General features: G+C 34.6%; 3 protein-coding genes across 4 annotated transcripts in view; 2 read left to right on the top strand and 1 right to left on the bottom strand.

Moving 5' to 3' along the window:
* Positions 1-3,771, top strand: part of prr15lb (proline rich 15 like b) — an 11,804-nt gene extending 8,033 nt beyond the window's left edge. Inside the window, exons 2-3 of one of the 2 annotated variants that reach the window (XM_073917638.1) lie at positions 854-1,190; positions 1,350-3,771. In XM_073917638.1, coding sequence (XP_073773739.1) covers positions 861-1,175 — 315 coding nt within the window. In that variant the 5' untranslated portion in view covers positions 854-860 and the 3' untranslated portion in view covers positions 1,176-1,190; positions 1,350-3,771. 2 annotated transcript variants of the gene reach the window in all.
* pnpo (pyridoxamine 5'-phosphate oxidase) lies at positions 3,471-10,822 on the bottom strand. The gene is given in 7 exon segments (NM_001256178.1): positions 3,471-4,916; positions 4,999-5,069; positions 8,433-8,561; positions 8,720-8,773; positions 8,859-8,958; positions 9,398-9,522; positions 10,605-10,822. Coding segments are annotated over 7 exon segments (834 nt in total). The 5' UTR covers positions 10,794-10,822; the 3' UTR covers positions 3,471-4,750.
* A 345-nt stretch (positions 10,823-11,167) lies between these two features.
* On the top strand, positions 11,168-14,183 carry mrpl10 (mitochondrial ribosomal protein L10). Its single transcript, NM_001013458.2, is given in 5 exon segments — positions 11,168-11,210; positions 12,036-12,205; positions 12,999-13,163; positions 13,648-13,792; positions 13,875-14,183. Coding segments are annotated over 5 exon segments (759 nt in total). The 5' UTR covers positions 11,168-11,170; the 3' UTR covers positions 14,114-14,183.
* The last annotated feature ends 695 nt before the right edge of the window (positions 14,184-14,878 follow it).

The raw sequence follows: 14,878 nt of genomic DNA, 5'->3' as shown, positions 1-14,878 counted from the left end.
ATATTGCACATTATGACAATTTTTGCTTGCTACACAACTGAAAACATACTGCATAAAATAGTTTTTCCTTTAGAATTGTAGTATTATAAAGGACTATAAAGTTTTCTAACTGGCGAATGACTTGATCTAGTGGGTTGTTTACGGCTATCTTAAGGGTGCGTGTTTGTGATTTCAGGAGGCATGACTTTAGACGGCATGGGAGGGATTGTGTTTTAAAGATAATATGCTAACAGATAGCATTTTGGCAGATCCAACTACGGCACCTTTAACATGTGGCAAGCATGAATTACCATCTTGCTAGCATGTTTCTAACACATTTTAGCACATGATTGACAATTCTTTAACATGTTGCTATCATGAATTCACATGTTTCTGCTATGTTTCTCGTGGGAAACACATTTGAATCTTTCTGACATATTGCCATGTTTAGCTTACAAAACATTTCAAAAATGAAGGCAAAGCTCTCTCCATCATCAAAAATTATTCTTACAAACATTATTAACTACTTTGTGTTTGTCAATAAAAAACTTTTGGTGAAAAATGAGTTTTATGCTATGCACTACCCAAATAGGCTTGCATTCATACTATGAGCAGTGGTCTCAAACTCAATTCCTGGAGGTCTGCAGCTCTGCATAGTTCCCCTCCAACCACCTCCAACTCACACCTGCTTAATAGTCTACTGTAGTCTTGAACACCTTGATTGGTTGGATCAGCTGTGTTTGATTAGGGTTGGAGCAAAACTGTACAGAGCTGCGGCCCTCCAGGAATCCAGTTTGTACTATGAGTTTAACCAAAATCTTTATCCTTTAGCTGTCTAACAAACATGCATTCGCTCTTGCCATCTCTCCTTCAGACCTGTTATGGCTGACCCTGCATGGTGGAAGCTCACCTTCCTAAAGAAAAAGAAGTCAGAGGCGAAAGTCCTGTACGAAATACCGCCAGACTTCAGCACCAACAATGCAAATAAAGACCTGGACCATGATGCGGCAGACAGCAATTTAGATGCCAGACTGGAAAAAATAGTGGCCACCAAATCTGCCACCAAAGGCCGTCACGTCAAAGTCTCTCATTCAGGCCGGTTCAAGGAGAAGAAGAAGATCCGTGCAACTCTGGTGGAAAACCCAAGCCTTTTCCCTGAATCTGCTCAGACAGAGAAGAGCCACGTGGAACAATAACATCTAGATCAGGTGGTGTCCAAACTAGGTCCTGGAGGGCCGGTGTACTGCATATTATAGTTCCAATCCCAATTAAACACACATGAACCAGCTAATCAAGCTCTTTCTAGGTATGCTAGAAACTTAAGGCAGGTGTGTTGAAGGAAGTTGGAGCTAAACTATGCAGGACACCAGCTTTCCAGGACTGAGTTTGGACACCCCTGATCTAGACCAAACACACCATTTGAGGCCTATACTATACTAACTGTAACTCTCGCTGCAGAGAAAATACTGGTACGGAAAACAAGTTTTACCATCCATATTTCAATCTAAGAGCAGCCCAAGATGAATATCATGTAATAAATCTGTAAATGATATAAACAATGTTGTCATGCACATAAAATGTAATACGATCGCTGTGGAACAAACAAAATACCTGACAAGAAAGACAGAACTCTTTCCATTCATTTTCTAAATTACATTTAACATGAAGAACGTTCTTAAAAATGTACATTGTTGTGTATGAGTAACTTATGATAAACCTGTGGGAAGCTTATAGTTTGATGGACTGTTGTGATGGACTTCATGACGTGTGTTTTTTTTTCTTTTGACCAAGTTGTACTCTCATAAAAATGGTGTTGTTTAATTAACTTTTCTCTAATTTTATCAGTGTATCATAAAAAGGGTTTCAGTTGAAGCATGGACAGCCAATGTGATAACACGAGAGAGATGCTCTCACTACAGCTTTAATTAGCTAAATTTAATCTGCGTTTTCTTTTGTATACTGCAATTTCACAGGTTATTGTTAAAATATGCAAAATAAAGATTTGTATTCCATTGCTTAAATGTCATAAAGCGTTTACAGTTTTATGCAAAAATTTGGGCATCCCTCTGTGGCTGCTTAGTTATGTGTTCTTTCTTTATAAGAGAAGTGAAATGCCATTCGATATCTAAAGAATCTACAGAATGTCATGTTTTTCAGACAGAAATCCATAGTGTTGCAGTATTGAGATGTGTGAAATTAAATTGAAACTGAAAAATAGGCTACGCAAAAGTTTGGGCACCCTCTCCTTTGTGTGGATTTCAAAACCTGTAGTCACTTAATGCTGATTGATTACACAAAATTGATTTGGATGACTTAATCCCTACAGAGGAGCAACCAATCATGAAAAGGGATGTTTATGATAGCTGATTGCTAGTTGTGCTTCTCCTTATTGTGAACCTAAAGGCAGCAACATGGGAACCTCAAAAGAACTTCCTAATGACCTAAAAACTAGGATAATTCACTTTCATGAATAAGGAAAAGGTTGCAAAAGGCTGTCAAAGAGGTTCAAAGTCTCCTTCTCCACAGTCAGAAATAAAGCAAGAAAAAGGAAGCCCATAGGAACATTTCTTCTGAGGAAAGATGTGCTAAACCGAGAAAAATACCCTAAAGGCAAAAGCGAAGAATGATTAGAATGGTCACAGACAAATCACTGACCACCGCCAAAGAGCTTCAGAAACATCTTGCTGCTGATAATGTCACTGTACGTGGTTCCACAGTTCAGAGCACTCTTCACAAAGAACAGCTCAGTGGAAGGTGATGCGGAAGAAGACTTTTCTGCATTCTGCCAACAAGACGAGGAATGAAAAGGCTCACCTGGACAAGCCTGAACCATTTAGAAAAAATATACAGCGGACAAATGCCACAAACATAGGTGCTTTACATGGCAGAAAAAGAACATGCTCCCTACTGTAAAATATGCTGAAGGGGCCATCATGCTGTGGGGATGTGCAGATACAGGAAACTTTGTCAGAGTTAAAGGTCACATGAATTCCACCCAGTATCTGTTAGGGTGCCCAATTTTTTGCACTGTTTTTGTTAAGACTTAAATTGCATTGCATTTGTTGATTAAATACATGTTATGTCAGAACTGAAATTTTGCCTTTTCCCTAGACTCTAGAGTATAAATACTCAAATGAATTTACTTATTTGAAAGGCCAGCAGGCTACGGCTTGCAATTATGAAATTCATCAGAAGTGGACAAACTTTTGCATAAGACTATAGATTAAAAGTATCAACAGCAAACACACCCTGCCCATATCTATAAAATAAATTAATATAGTTTGCATGGCCATCTCTTTTAAGATTTGTATGCTTTTTAGAAATAATAATTAGTTGATTTCTGTACCCCCCATTCAAGTTTTTGCATAAACCTAATATTATTTATTGGAAAGTCTTTAATACTTAAGTGTAAATATACTAAATGTAAATTAAAGGAGAATTGGATATGTATTTGAATACCATTTCAGAGTCTCATAACAAGAAAGCAATTGAAGCTTCTAAAACATGAGCTTTATTTAATGTTTTGCATTCATTTGTATTTCATGTGTTTTTTTTTCAGTTTTTCATCTCTTTCATTTTATTGTCTTTTTTTCTTTCACACCATATTTCTCTATGACATACCATTGTAATTCTTCTTTAAATTTTTTGTGCAAAAGGTTATATTTGCATTGTTCTATTATACATTTGCTACTTTATTTTCATTGTAATTGCCTGGTATTGCAATAAACAGCAAACAACGCCGCCATCTGCTGGCGAAACAAAAACACGACGAACATCATTGGAAAAATGAAACAGGTTTCCTCTTTTTTTGGTTGCACATTAACACAAAATGTCAATACAGCAAGTATTTTAGATTAGCTCGAAGTTTGGCACATTTATAACAAACAACCTAATCAAATATTTCACATTTAGATTACACATTAAGTACATCAACATGTTGATTGCTTTTTTCTTATTTTTTTGTTTGTTGTGACAGAAGTCCAAAGTCTGTGTTCTCTGAAACTACAGTTGTGACTGCTGTGTCAAGTACAGCTGTGCTTTTCTATTATGAATAACCATCAGACAGTCAACAGACAGCACTAAGAATACTAAGGTCATTTAAAGGCTTAAAGGCTCACTTGAAAATGTAAAGTAGCTTTACTCAACATTGGGCCATCCAAAATTACATTGTTTGTACATTAGAAGAGATTATAATTTTTTTTAGTCAAAACTGTGGTCTTTGGTGATTCATTAAATAAAGTCATCTGCTACTGGCATCTTTAGAGTTATCTAGAGGCAAAATAAATAATTAGATTAATGTAATTAACATGCATTTATAACATTATTATATTAAATTATTATGCATTTCTTTTCCACTGCATGTGATTTTGTTTTCTTTTTTGTAAAAGTGGCGTTAGACTTTCAGAAATCACCAAGAACCCCATTTTTAGCCAAAAATCCCATTTACATTTTCTGAGGAAAAAAAAGTCTGCTACATCTTTAATAGTCTTTTTTGAGGCAGAGTTAATAAACAGCAAATATTAGTTTTTTCATGAAATAGCCTTCATTTATAGCACAACATGACTTCTATTCATAAAACCACATCTACAGTTATCAACAAATGAAACTTCCTTTCTGATTCTGGTTAAGACAACATGAATGCAGGACATTGATGGAGTGATAAATCTTCAACATTGCCCTGGTGGGATTTTAAATGACAGTTACTGCCAAGAAATAATGATGATGTATTGATGTCACATACTATAACGTTGACTTCACAGCATGTGGACTATCAAGGGGACAAGCGCTGGTAAATCCAGCCTCCCTCTGCTTGATGCTGCATGTCCCCCAGCTCGGTCTCTCCCCCTTTTGGCCGCAAAAAGACTATCCGATCATGTAATCTGTTAGTCTGACCCTGCCAAAACTCAATCAGGGAGGGTTTCACAATGTATCCACCCCTGGAGAGAAAAAAAAAAAGTAAGTATAATGCTTCTGGTTAAATATAAACACATTTGCTATTATTAAGCTTATTTTACACACCAGTAATCTGGCATTGGTACATCTGTGTCCTTGAACTTCTCTTCAAGCTCTGCATTCTTGTCTCTTAGGTACTTTAAGGGAAGCACATAGAAATGGGTCATTAACAAAATTGTTTTACAAAATCAGGAGGTAAATTAAGAGCTTTAATGTGAATTATTATTATTATTTAGCTGAAAGATAATACAGAGGATAGCACTGTTTTTTAGGATTACTTCTAGTTGAAGACAAAAATACATATTCAAATTATTTTTCTTATTTTAGCTTGGATGGAAATTTTGTATGTTTGTTTTTAAACTGCTATGGTCAATATTATTAGCTCCCTTTAGATTTCTTAAAAATAACTTAACGTAATTAACCTAGATAAGCCCTTAAATGGCACTTTAAGCACTATATACAGTGCATTTGTAAAGTATTTATAGTGCTTCACTTTTTCCACTTTTTTTTTTTCTCTCAAAATTCTACACACAACTTTAGTTTTATTTTTAATTGTTGCAAATTTATTATTATTGCTCATCACCAGGCTAATACCATTAATACAGTGAAACATGGTGGTGGCAGCATCATGCTGTGGGGATATTTGTCAGCAGCAGGAACTGGAAGACTAGCCAGGATAGAGGGAAAGATGAATGCAGCAATGTACATAGACTTCCTGAATGAAAACCTGCTTTAGAGCGCTCTTGATTTCAGACTGAGGGGACGGTTCATCTTTTAGCAGGACAATGACCCAAAGCAAACTGCCAAAATATTAATGGTGTGACTTTACAACAACTCTGTGAATGTCCATAAGTGGCCCAGCCAGAGCCCAGAGCTAAATCCTATTGAACATCTCTGGAGAGATCTGAAAACGGCTGTACACTGTTGCTTCCCATCCAAGCTGATAGAGCTTGAGAGGTACTGCAAAGAGGAATGGGCAAAATTTCTCAAAGACAGAAGTGCCAAGCTTGTGGCATCATATTCAAAAAGATTTGAGGCTGTAATTGCTGCCAAAGGTGCATCAACAAAGTATTGAGCAAAGGCTGTGAATACTTATGTACATGTGATTTTTTATTTTTAATAAATTTGCAACAATTGCAAAAATTATTTTTTCACGATGTCATTATGGGGTTTTGTGTGTAGAATTTTGAGCAAATAAATGATTTTTTAAAATCATTTTGGAATAAGGCTGTAACATAAAAAATGTGGAAAAAGAGGAAGCGCTATGAAGACTTTCCGGATGCACTGTATGTATATGTATTGTCATCATGGCAAAGACAAAAAAAAATTAGTTATTAAAACTATTACGTTTAATAAATGCAATTGGAAAATATTAGAAAAATAATTACAATTTGACAGGAGGGCTAATCATTTTGTTTTCAATTTTATATAACATTATAGTTTTTGAAGTTTTAAAAAAGATTTATATTTGAATATAGGCCTATTTTAGGTATACATTTAGTCATTTCTATTCCTCAGGGATGGGTTGCGGCTGGAAGGGCATGCGCTGTGGCGACCCCGGATTAATAAAGGGACTAAGCCGACAAGAAAACAAATAAATGAATGAATTTAGTCATTTCTATTAGTTTCTTGTACTATTTTATTGACCTTATTCTTCACATTTAAGTGAGCAAGGCCACTGGAAACTTTTTGGCTCGAGACTTCCAGTTTTATTCACTTTCACTGATTTTTATATGTTTAAAATGGCTTGTTATGCTGCTTGATGTTGCAAACTGATATTTTATAATTATATCATTCTACATTTTAAGAATAGTCTTGAACACACTCGTTTGTAGAGCAAGTAGTTTGACCGTTTTCTGCTGTTTATTATTCCTATTCATTTCTGCCATAGTCAACTCAATTGGAAGTTCTAAAACAATCACAAAAAACGACTACACTTCTGCATTGCAGAATAAAGTCAATAGGTGACCCTTACTACAGCATACTAATCCATTTGATACAATATATTACAATGTATATGCTGGTACTTAACATTTAAAACACCACTATAATATAACCATTATGTTTAACCCCTAATGTTACTACAGGGTTCTTACACATTTTCCAACTACAAATTCCAGCACTTTTCAAGCACTTTCAAGGTACATTTGTATGCTTTTCCTGCAACTAATAACCACGGTTAATTATATATATATATATATATATATATATATATATATATATATATATATATATATATATATATATATATATATATATATATACATACATATATATATATATATATATATATATATATATATATATATATATATATATATATATATATATATATATATATTGTATGTATTTTTTCACATTCAAATCAATTGTGCTATTTTAAAAAAAAAAAATTTATTGAGCACTTTAGATTTATTGAAGATATTTTGGATTTATTGGGATAGTTCACCCAAAAATTATTAAAAAATAAATTAAAAATGCTTTTAAGTTTGGTCTCTTTCTACGTAAAGTTGATATCTCAAGAAATGAGCTTACAGTCAGATTTTGTTTGGGTGTTGTACATGATATTTCATGTGCACTGCTATTTTTTCTTTACAGTCATTGGATTGTCGTTTTAGGTTTAAAAATAGGTCTATAAAAACCTGACTTTAAAAATTTAGTTGTCTTAAATTTCATATAATCAAGTTAAGAAATACAAATTCAAAACATTTCTAATAGGATATAATCAGTATTATTAACTTACAATTGTTAATAATTCAATTTAACACAATTCGAATTCAAATTGTTTTGGCATTTATTAGCTCCATAAATGCGCGCATGCGGTGAACATTTTGCAATGAAAATTGGTCGCACGACAACAATTTATCGCACAAATGCTCCCAAATATATTTGGGATCACATATTAAATATGTAGGTCACATAGACAAAATTAAAACATATATATTGAGGTCACATAGACAAAATTGTGCACATATGCAACCAAAACAGTCACAATTTCAATCCTGCTAATTCAAGCAGGTTCAAGCACTTCGTCTAAGATCCAAGCACTTTTCTAACCTTGAAAACACTAAAATAAAAATCAAGCATTTTCCAGGATTTCCAGCACCCGTAAGAATCCTGTACTAATATAACTCCTAGTTTTACCCCTAATACTAACTCTTTTTTTTAAACCCAACCTCAAACTCTTTAGTTAGAATATAGGATTTGTAAATGTCACTACATGCATACAAATGCAACTAATTTTGACAAATGAGTTCTTACAATTTCATATTCATTTTTTATTTCAGTTGCATTCATTTTGTTTATTTTTCTGCTTAATTTTAGTGTTGATTTGTGTCTGTTAATTACCAAAACAGCATTTCCAGTTTTGATTTAGCTTCTTTTTTATGAAATACTTAAATTTAGTTTTATTTTAACAATGCTTCAATTAACAAACTTACTTTATATCTGTTGTTTTATTTAACTAATAACCATGGACGGTGGTTGAAGATGATACTCACTTGTCGGCTGGGTATTACTGTACTCTGCCTGCTCACAACAGCACCGATCTGACTGCTTTTGGGCCTCGAGTGGAAGTATTCACGTGACTTCTCGTATGGGATTCTCTCTACAGTGCCTTCAATGCGAATCTGTTTGAGCAGAAAACATTAAAGCTGAAAGCTTTTTTTAGCAATTAAAACCTTGAAACAAGACAAATATTAAACTTAAGTGAAACTTTCTTTCGATCTGATTATCAAAGAATTTGCTGTAGAATATTCTGAAATACATGTCAAATAAAAAGACTTACCTGCCTGTTTAACGGTTCCCAGTAAAAGACGAGACAGGCGTGAGGATTGCTCTCCTATATTATCACAAAAAGGGCATTTAGAAGACGTAAAGATGCAAAAGCAAACATGTGGACTGATTTTCTGATTATAAGACCTCACCAGCTCTGAACCTTTCCGACTCTCATAGTTGGAAAAGAAGCAAAATCCCTCCTCGCTGTAGCCTTTTAGAAGGACCATGCGTGCAGAGGGGTGACCGTCCCTTCAGAAGAGACAAGACGAATCAATTAAGGCAACATTGAATTATTAAGCTTAATAAATCAAAGTTATTCCATTAATAATACACTGCCAAAAGACTACATGACATTTTAAGGGATAGTTAACCCACAAATAAAACTTCTGAATTTTACTTGTTGCAAACCTGTTCGTGTTTCTTTCTTCTGTTGAACACACACACACACAAAAAAATTTATTAATGAAGAATTTTTATTGACAAAGTATTTTTTCTTCCTACTATGGATGTCAAGAGCTGCTTGTTTCCAAAATTCTTCAGATCATCTGGTTTTGAGTTTGACAGAAGAAAGAAATTAATAAAACAACAATAAATTACTTTTAATTTTATTTTTTTTTGGGGGTGAATTATCCCTTTTTAAGCTAACTTGTGTCATTGCAGGCATTGATGAACAAATTGAGATACCTACTTAGTCGCTGTTGCAAGACACATTGCATTGGCTTCTCCCACTTCAGGGCACTTGGTGGCCTGATCAAACCAGCTGCCGAATTGCTTAATAGGATCTAAAGACGCAAGTTGATTCTCCTCAAAACACTGTAGGATGAAATTGATGAATATTTATAATATTTTGCTGTCACACAAAAACATATATAAGAATCAGTTGATAAGCCAAAGCATCTCCTAACACCTCACAACCTACAAGACTAGAAAGATCTCACGGGAATGTGTCAGTGCCAGATAACACAGGACACCTACTGGGGTCTTGCAGAGTTCATGCTTTGGTAGGTTAGCTCTATTTTGGGAGCACAGGGAGGATTACCTGCATATTAGACAAGTGGTCATAATGCTTTAGTGATGTAATGATGTGAGCTTAATGATGTATACTTCATTTGTGTGTGGACTTTAATAGTGAATTAGATCTATGAAGGGGTTCTTTCGGGCAACCCAGTGGCGCAGTAGGTAGTGCTGTCGCCTCACAGCAAGAAGGTCGCTGGGTTGAACCTCGGCTCAGTTGGCGTTTCTGTGTGGAGTTTGCATGTTCTCCCTGCGTTCGCGTGGGTTTCCTCCGGGTGCTCTTGTTTCCCCCACAGTCCGAAGATATGCGGTGCAGGTGAATTGGGTATGCTAAATTGTCCGTAGTGTATGAGTGTGTGTGTGTGTGTGGATGTTTCCCAGAGATGGATTGCGGCAGGAAGGGCATTCTCTGCATAAAAAACGTGCTGGATAAATTGGTGGTTAATTCCGCTGTGGCGACCCTAGAAGGCGTTCTTGCCATCTATTATGTAACTTTAATATTAACACATGCATAATTGACATGCATAAAAAACAATTTAAGGGTAAATGTTGTCATGATTATGTTGATTCTCTTCATAATCTTAATTGATAAGATTTCTTTTTATGGTCAGGTGGCAATGTACAGAATCAGTCAATCACTTATGCAAATGTGCATGCTTGTCAGTTGCAGATCATAGAGATAAATAAAAATATAAATGAATTGTATTGATACGGTTTTAAACATTTTATCCATAAAATATAACACTGCGCGTAGTAAATATAGCTTTTATGTCAAAATCACTATGATACTCTGCAATATGTCTCTCTCAAATAGGGTCTGAGGTCATGGTCGTACACCTGAGATTAAAAAACCCTCATAACCCAAAATGTAAGCCTCCCACCTCCTGATCGCTCTTATAGGTCTTTCTCATGTTACTAAGATCCATGCTGGTGCCGCTGTCCGAAAATGTCCTGCAGAAAAACGAGGTAAATAACGATGGACTGTGGACTCTCGAGGCAACACTGGGTTGAATAAACTTCAAAATATTGCTGATGTTCCTCGACGTGCAAAACCTCAACAGACGTCTCATGCTTGTTCCGCGGCTGCGTCATCACGTTCATGCACGCTTTACGTAAAATGTTATGAAAACGTTTTTTATAACTAACCTTTAAATTTGAAATGTATAAAAAAATAATGTTACAAAAACATTTATACATAATAATTCACTATTACTGTGATATTCAATACTTCAATACTATAATTCTTATTTTAATGATTAAAATAGCTTAATATGAAAAAAATATATGAAACCAATTATTTTTTATTTATTTATAAAAATGTAAACTTAAATTAAATAAACAGTAAACAAATTTACTTATTTTTTGAAACTTAACATTTTTCTAACAACGAAACTTTTATTTTGTAAAACAAGACAACAAACCTGGCTCACGTCAAATCCGCATCAAAATGGCAGCGACCTTGTGTTGCAGGGTTCTCCCGAAAGCGGGTAAGATTAAGTTTTATTGATATTTCAGTTTTGAAATTTATCAACATGTTCTAACTATGCAATATATAAAGCAAGCAAATATTTTCCATTAATATTTTAATTATAAACTCTATCGGAAAATGACATACAGAGCTGAAAGACCCTATGAAGCTATATTGTGAACAGTAACGTTAGTAGCATCAGGGAATATGCAGTTCATACACTGTAAAATGCTTTGAGATAAAAGTTGGTTTTATACTCTCACATTTGTACTTTCTCCTTAATGATATAATTTCAGAAAAGAATTCTATGCATGCGATTTCAGACTGCATATTCCAAGTAGCATGGTACACAATATAAGGACTGTCACAAGATGTCACTGAATGGATGTGCGAATATAATAAAACCAACTTACCTCAGAAATACAATGTTGGGTTCCACAATTCCTTCATGTTGTCCTAACACAAGTCGATAAAGTTAACGTTAAGGAGTTTTATTTTACAATATAAAGTGAATTAAACAAAACAATTAAGTTGTCTTCCAAAACCTAATAATTGTGTTGTTTCAACTCATAATAAATTAGTAAGTCATTTTTGGAGTGAATGAAGTGTTTGTTGAACTCCCTCTGTTTGCTCAACTATGTTTGGTTATTCGCTCCATATTTAGCTTTCTGTATTCCTGCAGCTACTGTGGATTATTTATGAGTTATGAGAACCTCATAATAATCATGACATTCGCAAGGAAATTGTGTCATCATTATTTTAAGTATTAATGCTTGTGCTCTAGCCTTGTTATTTTCTAGCTTTGCATTGCTTTCTCAAATATGTTTAATCTGTCAACCTACAGGATGGGTTCCATTAACCCAGAGTGTTCGTCACGGCTCCAAAGCTGTCACCCGGCACAAAAAGCCAGTTCACTTTCAGAAGCAGAAGCTGCTGGCAGTAACCGAGTACATTCCTCCCACACTGTCCGCTCCTCCTGCTGCTCTCGCTCCACGAGTCAAAAAAACTGGAGAGGTTCATCATTTCTACAGTTATTAAACAAGCCTATTGCTGGATGTAGCCATTAGGCATCTTTAATTTTAAATATTTTAATTTTTTTAGCTACATTATTTTTATTTCATTTTTAGTTGTTTTTTTATTTATGTTAATGTTTTGTATTATTTTAGTTGCCATGAGTACATTTTAAATTTTTTGTTTGATTTTCATTTAATTTAATCTATTATTTAATTTCACTTTATTATAAAAAGTATTTTTTAAGTATTATATGAGCAATTTTTACATGTCAATTACTTGTCTTGATGTATAGAATATATGCACAGCTAGTGTTTTTTCCCATATTGATAAACTTTTTAATTTTGTATGGTTCCTTTACAGCATTGATGTTGTCATGTTATTAAAATATAATAGGTTAAATATACTGCAGCGTTCATTTAGTTGTTCAAGCATAACAAGAGATGAAAAGCCTTTTCCACGCACACGCCGTCAGGATCAGCAGGCTAGCACTGTAAATACTGGAGTAAAATAAGCTGTAATTTAATGCAGTGATTCTTGTACAGTCTGAGATCCACTTTATATCATATATTAACCAGTCAGAAGATTGCAGATTTATAAAGGAAACAAACTTTTAATGTGCCGATTTTGTAACGGCATGCAGTTCACCGAAAGCGTTGGACTCAGGTTACTAAACAATTAAAAGACCTTCCGCATATACACTATTGATTTGCTTAATTTTAGAACAATATTGTAATAATAATATTTGTTATTTACTTTTATGATTATAATGCTATATGCTAACTTCTTTTTTCAGGAAAGCTCTCTGGCAGTTATGTTGAGGAAAGACTTAGAAAACTTGTTTCAAGAGTACAAGATGATTGCTGTAGCCCAAAACAATGCCATCTCTGCAGAGGATATGATCCATTTGAAACACAGACTGAAAAAACATGCAATCAATGTCAAGTTCTTTCCAAACCAGGTAATGCCAAGATATAGTAGTTAGGACTGTGCGATTTGTAGAAAACAAATTGCGATTAAAAAAAAAGAATATATATATATATATATATATATATATATATATATATATATATATATATATATATATATATATATACATATATGCAATATAGGCAAATTGGGTTGGCTAAATTGTCTGGAGTGTATGAGTGTGAATGAGTGTGTGTGAATGTTTCCCAGTGATGGGTTGCGGCTGGAAGGGCATCCGCTGTGTAAAACGTGCTGGATAAGTTGGTGGTTCATTCCGCTGTGGTGACCCCAGATTAATAAATAGACTAAGCCGAAAAGAAAATTAATGAATGAATATATATTTCATATTGCAGCTTCATGCGAATAACTAATCGCAATGTTTCAAATTGTGATTCGATTTCTATTAATCTCGCAGCCGTAATAGTAATGCTTACCACAGTTGACTACTTGTGACATTTATTTGTGTTTTCGTGCAGGTGACAAGATCCTTCCTCAACAGCAGCATTTACGGTAACATGTCACCTCTAATTTTTGGCGAGACTGTCCTGTTAGCTAGTAAAGAGCCAAAAGTTAAAGAGATGCTGCAGGCATTGAGGCACAATCCACAAATTGTGCTGTTAGGTGAGTTTGTCATATGCACCAACTTATACTGATATTTTAAACGGGTATTATCTCACTGACGTTCTGAAACATTTTCTTCCAGGTGCTTGTATAGAGAACACATTGTTCTCGTATCAAGGCATTCTCAGTTACTCCAAACTCCCATCTATTGCCATCATCCGGGGTGAACTAGTTAGTGGTCTAACCATGATGACCTCAAAGACTGTCTCAATGCTACATCACCATCCAGCTCATCTTTCTGCCCTCCTTCAGCAGTATGTCAAACAGCAGAGCTCTGCTGACACAGATAAAGATGCTTCAATACAGGAAGCCGCAGCTTGAGTTTTAAATATAGACATGGACGAGCAGCTCTGTATGATCATGTGCATGTAATAAAATTATAATATTTAAAGTTGTGTAGTTGTCATTTGTAATGTGTATCATAGTTGGAGGAAAATGTATGGATTTGCACACAGGTTGCATTTAAGTACATATTGTGGAGACGGCTTAGTATTGAGGACAATCATTGACAAAAGTCTTCAATTAAATGTGTAATATTTATTCATGTCAGGATGTTAATGGATGTTTTTTCAATATAATATCTGCTGTTTGTATACATTTATAGCAATATACCATTATGACTTCCTACATGAATAAACGTGATGTTTGTATTGGGCAGTTGTGGCCTAATGGTTAGGAGTTGTACTTGTAAACAAACGTTGCAGGTACGATTACTGATAGGAATTGAAGATAAAGGGAGTGAATGAACCACACTCTGGCCATCTTCAACACCCAGATGCGGTGCCCTTGAGCAAGGCACCTAACCCCTAATGGTTCTCTTGGCACTAGAAGTAATAGCTTTGTGTATGCGCACTGTTTGTGCATTTGAATGGGTCAAAAGCAAAGGATGAGTTTTGAGTATGGGTGACCTTTCTTGACAATATTCACTTAAATATGTGAATTGCACTTTGCCACACATATGCAAATGTAACCTCTGCAATGTCTTTGCATTTTTTGCCTCAAATACAGCTAATTTGTTTTGTTTGTTGATACTTTAACATGACCAAATGTGCATGTGAACTTAAAAGTCTTCTATACATTACTGTA

This window comes from Danio rerio, chromosome 12 (genome assembly GCF_049306965.1).
Source record: "Danio rerio strain Tuebingen ecotype United States chromosome 12, GRCz12tu, whole genome shotgun sequence".
Lineage (NCBI taxonomy): Eukaryota > Metazoa > Chordata > Actinopteri > Cypriniformes > Danionidae > Danio > Danio rerio.
The sequence above is the reverse complement of the archived record's forward strand: the minus strand, read 5'-3'. Positions and strand labels throughout refer to the sequence as shown.